A 4,988-nucleotide genomic window follows, 5' to 3' on the forward strand; every position below is an offset into this window, starting at 1 on the left:
ACCACATGCATGTACAACAAAAAAACATACAAATATTGGATATTTCAGACTCCTTCTGCGTATTCCGGAGTGTTCATCGCATTTCAGAATAAGTATATTTGTTACAAAAAAAAAATTATTATCATTAAAATAACATTAAAAAGAGGTTAGTTTCCTTAATTATTAAAAAAAAAAAAAACTCAGGAATTATCTATAACAAATAATCACGTGGATCGCGGCACCTCGTAACAACACGATGCGATCACTATACTTCACCGTACAACTCTTCCTTCGTTACCCTCCTCCGTCTCTACCAACGCCAACGACTTCCCCCAAACGAACGCTCTACTTCCGGTCCCTCCGCAGATCGATTTCAGCCGTCATCGCCACCGCCACCGCCACCATGGACCAAAACTTAATAAAAAAGTCTTCATCGCCGGCGGAACACATCGCGGGACCATGGTACTCCGTCCCGGAACTCCGTCTTCGCGACCATCACTTCACTGTCCCACTCGATTATTCTCTATCTCAATCCCCTAAAATCTCGGTTTTTGCTCGGGAGGCCGTTTCCGGTAAATCATTAACTTCCACTTTCATTCCGGAATTATTTTGTACAAATTATGAGTCCTGGTTACCACTGAATCATTATACTCATCACTTCAATGCCAAGACTTTTTCGGTCAAAGGCAATTCATTGCAATGCAAAGTGATGTGGACTCTTCTGACTAATTTAATATCAACATTGCTGGATATCGAGTTTGTTATATCAAATTATTTAGATTCACTGTCATCTAGACTATTATGTTGAAAATTAACCCGTTTGATCGCAAGATGGATGGGCCGATTTTCTATTTTGAAATTAAGAAAGTACTTCTTCTTTCGTATTATCATACTTCTGTTCCCATGATTTGGATCAAGATCTGATGAAAACTACACAGATAAAGGGACTTATTAAGGTACAATCATTGAAGAAATTGAAGAGGCTTATTAAGATACAAAATAAAATTGAACTAATTTACGAGTGACAATAAACTCAAAAGTTTATACATAAAAAACTTGTTGAATATGGAGTTTGATTTTCATGTTGTGCAGTTGGAAAGGAAGATCAAGCTCTGCCATACCTGTTATACCTACAAGGTGGACCTGGTTTTGAGTCACCAAGGCCAACTGAGTCAAGTGGGTGGTTGAATAAAGCATGCGAAGAACATCGCGTTATTCTTTTGGATCAGGCATATTTCCATTTTTACCCTTTCCCTGTTCTTTTATTAACCATTACTATATTTTTGCATCTATCACTTTTTCATCTTTTGATTTTCTAAAATTGCAGAGAGGAACAGGGTTGTCAACTCCTCTAACAACATCATCAATGCTACAATTCAAATCTCCACAAGAATTGGTTGATTACTTGAAGTATTTTCGAGCAGATAATATTGTGAATGATGCTGAATTTATTAGAAAACATCTTGTTCCTGATGCTGCTCCTTGGAAGCTCTTGGGCCAGGTATGAAAAAGACGAAAATACCCTTTTTATTAACAGGTTATATTAGCAAATGACACCTCACCTCTTTTGTTTTGTTAATAGAGTTTTGGTGGTTTTTGTGGAGTGACATATCTAAGTTTTGCACCACAAGGGCTAAAACAAGTCTTTTTGACTGGTGGGATTCCACCAATTAAAGATGGATGCACAGCTGAAACTGTGTATAGAGCTTGTATTGACCCTATTGTCCTCCAAAATGAAAAATATTACAAAAGATACCCTCAGGATATTCAGATCATTCGTGACGTTGTAATCCATTTGGCAGAGTCCGAAGGAGGCGGGGTAAGGGTATTTTCGTAAATAAATAAAAAAAAAAAACTTCGAATCTTGATTATCTAAAAAATATAACTAATCTCTTTTCACCTTCACTGTGTGTTATTATAATAGGTTCCTCTTCCATCTGGTGGTGTATTAACCCCGCGGGGCCTACAACTCCTTGGCCTTACTGGCTTAGGTGCTAGCACAGGCTTCGAGCGTTTGCACTACTTGTATGTTTGACTATTAATCAAATATCTAAAAGACTAAAATACCCCTGTCATATTATTGTTTTTGTTTTATTTATAGGTTTGAAAGAGTGTGGGATCCGGTAATAGTTCCAGGGTCAAAGAAGCAAATAAGCTATTACTTCTTAAATTCTGTAAGAAATTTTTTTCCTCTTTTACATATTATATGTATAATGACAGAATTGCCCCTGCGAAAACCTTAACATCACTTTATACAATACAGTTTGAAAGGTGGCTATCTTTCGATACAAATCCACTATACGCCCTTTTGCATGAATCCATATATTGTCAGGTAATCTACTCTTTTCAATTTCATCATAAAATAAACTCAAAAAATAAATAAAATTTAATCTTATTTATTGTAACTAACTTAAAAGGGAGCTGCATCACAATGGGCTGCTCACAGAGTAAGACTTGAACATGAAAGTAAACTTGATGCAGTAAAAGCCGCTAAAGAAAACCGCCCTGTTTTGCTCACAGGAGAGGTAAATTTTCCGATTAAATTTTTATATTAAAAAAAATGAAAATGTTTTATTTATATTTAAAAAAAAATGCAGATGGTGTTCCCATGGATGTTTGATGAAATTCATGCATTGAGGCCATTTAAGGAAGCAGCAAATTTGTTGGCTGAGAAAAAAGATTGGCCTCCTTTATATAACAAAACAGCATTGAATAATAACAAGGTGTGTTTTAATTGTATAATAATGTTTACTTAAAAAAATATAATGAACATATTTTTAATCGTTTAATTTTTTTAAAAAAAAAATAGGTGCCAGTTGCTGCTGCGGTTTATTATGAAGATATGTTTGTTAATTTTAATGTGGCAATGGAAACGAGTAAAGAGATAGGGGGAATAAGGTTATGGGTAACTAATGAATACATGCACTCTGGTCTTCGTGATGGAGCAACTCATGTTTTGGATCATTTGATGGGTTTGTTAAATGGCAAGAAGCCACTTTTTTGACATTGTGACTATATTTAAAAGTTAAATAGTTTGTTTTTTTTTTATTTTATTTTTTATGTTTGAAGATTTATATTGTTATAGTTTTATGTTTGATAGTTCTGGTGGTGTTTTGTTAATGCTACGTGAGTTAGTTTTTGGATTTGGAGCATTTTATTTAGTTTTTGGGTTTATATTAACTTTTTGGATATACTAATTTAAATATTAAACAACTTTATGTTTACAATATTTTGAACTTTAATATATTTTTATTCTCATATCCAAAAATCTTCGTGATAGAGCAACTTTAATATTAGTTTCTAGATTCATTTTATATAAATTTTCAAGTGTTTACTAGTAAATCTGGATTGTGTTGGTTTATCGTATGAAATTTATGGAAAATAAATTTAAAAAATACATAAAAATGTTGTCAATTTAAATAAATTTAGAAATTACTTTCGACATGTCGAAAAAGTTACTAGTCTTTCTAAAATAAAAATCAATTACTTTTTGTCAAAGACATGGCGTCACCAAAAGTAATAATCAATTTTTTATTTTATGTCAATGACAAAATAGTGTCGTATGGCTTGCAACACTGTGTCTACGTGTGTTATTCTATTAGTTTTTTTTTAATTATTTTTTTTATCATGTGTTATTTATTCTATTTGGTCCAACTTACTACATAAGTTTCAATTTAATTGATTTTGGGTTGTGTGATTCGATTAACAAAATAAACTAGTAAAGTTTCGATTCAAGATTTTTTTCATGGATAAAACGGATATGTGATAAACCAAAATACCCATAATTTGTACCATTATTTTAAGAGATGTTAAATATCCTCCTACAAAATCTTTATATTTTTCTTCATATTCACTAATGAGAAAAAAGAATTAATGGATTATACTTGATATTGATTAGTGTGACATCCCCATTTTTACGGCAAGAAAAGACCGGTTTTGTTTATGCTTTATAAAAATCAAAGTACATCTTTTAATAAAAATGTTGCGGAATTTGTTCCCAGTAAAACATGATAAATACGTTTTCAAATCATATCCGAAGAAAAGTATTTTTATTCATTTTAAAACATTTGGGATGTCATCGTCAATACAGAAACATAAGCATAAACAGAACTTACAATCATTATCACTAGTGATTTATATCTCCTTAATCTCTCAGTATAATGTGATTTCATATCAACACCTGTGATATAAATAAACTGAGTGGGTCAGGTTGGGAAACCTGGTGAGTACATAGGGTTTTCAACCCACAATAAATAAGTTTATTAACTTTATCAAACCAAACAAACCCGATTACCCGTTCCCGTTATCCTCACTTTACGTCCCTACAACATCTAACACAAGGGACCTAGTCTAAGGACTTTCATTGGGATGGACACTACTGCTAAGGGGATTCCTCAGCAATAAATGTCCTTAAGGCAACCATGTGGGGGATGGAGTACACCTGGTGAGCACACAGTTCAAATAAACACCTACAGGTTGCGAACCTGCTAGCGTTCCACTGGACTGTCTAGAATAGTCCGTGGTTGTCATCTATACTCCGCTAGATGACTGGATCATCAATAACATCTATAACGAGGCATCTCATTATTTTATTTTGTCACACGACAACTATTACATCTACCCATGTTTTACCCAACACATTTTGTAGATATAAAATACACATACAGTTTATATTATTTTTAAAAAAATATATAAAATCGTTCATCCAGCATAGATATCAAATATACAGATAATATGCACACATAACACATAATTTATATAAAATATTTCATATCTATGTGTAAGCTGAAAGTAACTATGCACTCACTTGAAAAGGTGGTGAGTCCAAACTCAGACAGCGCTTCACTTCTTGAAAAAAAAAATTTCCTTCGACGAAACCTAGTATTATTACCACTAGAGTTTAGTCTATTATTCGCCAAGACTAATTAATAGTCTAGCTATTATTACTATTATATAAGCGTTAAATAATACTTATATAACCCATAATAATAACCCAATTACTTATTATA

The 4,988-nt window shown here is 32.8% G+C and overlaps 1 protein-coding gene across 1 annotated transcript; it reads left to right on the plus strand.

Annotated features, from left to right (window-relative positions):
* The first annotated feature begins 212 nt into the window (after nucleotides 1–212).
* Nucleotides 213–3,118, plus strand: LOC145101592 (alpha/beta-Hydrolases superfamily protein). Its single transcript, XM_079038819.1, has 10 exons — nucleotides 213–551; nucleotides 1,072–1,208; nucleotides 1,307–1,480; nucleotides 1,562–1,798; nucleotides 1,904–2,004; nucleotides 2,081–2,153; nucleotides 2,243–2,311; nucleotides 2,397–2,504; nucleotides 2,577–2,702; nucleotides 2,789–3,118. Exons 1-10 carry the CDS (start codon nucleotides 236–238, stop codon nucleotides 2,981–2,983), a joined length of 1,536 nt encoding a protein of 511 aa, XP_078894945.1. The 5' UTR covers nucleotides 213–235; the 3' UTR covers nucleotides 2,984–3,118.
* The last annotated feature ends 1,870 nt before the right edge of the window (nucleotides 3,119–4,988 follow it).

This window comes from Lactuca serriola, chromosome 4 (genome assembly GCF_051521515.1).
Source record: "Lactuca serriola cultivar US96UC23 chromosome 4, Lser_US96UC23_V15, whole genome shotgun sequence".
Classification (NCBI taxonomy): Eukaryota; Viridiplantae; Streptophyta; class Magnoliopsida; order Asterales; family Asteraceae; genus Lactuca; species Lactuca serriola.

Excerpts from the sequence above, each read along its gene's own strand:
- LOC145101592 (XM_079038819.1), top strand. The coding sequence starts at position 236 with ATGCGATCACTATACTTCACCGTACAACTCTTCCTTCGTTACCCTCCT. Across the intron at positions 2,312-2,396 it reads ATGAATCCATATATTGTCAG|GGAGCTGCATCACAATGGGC; the intron begins GTAATCTACTCT and ends CTAACTTAAAAG. Across the intron at positions 2,703-2,788 it reads CAGCATTGAATAATAACAAG|GTGCCAGTTGCTGCTGCGGT; the intron begins GTGTGTTTTAAT and ends AAAAAAAAATAG.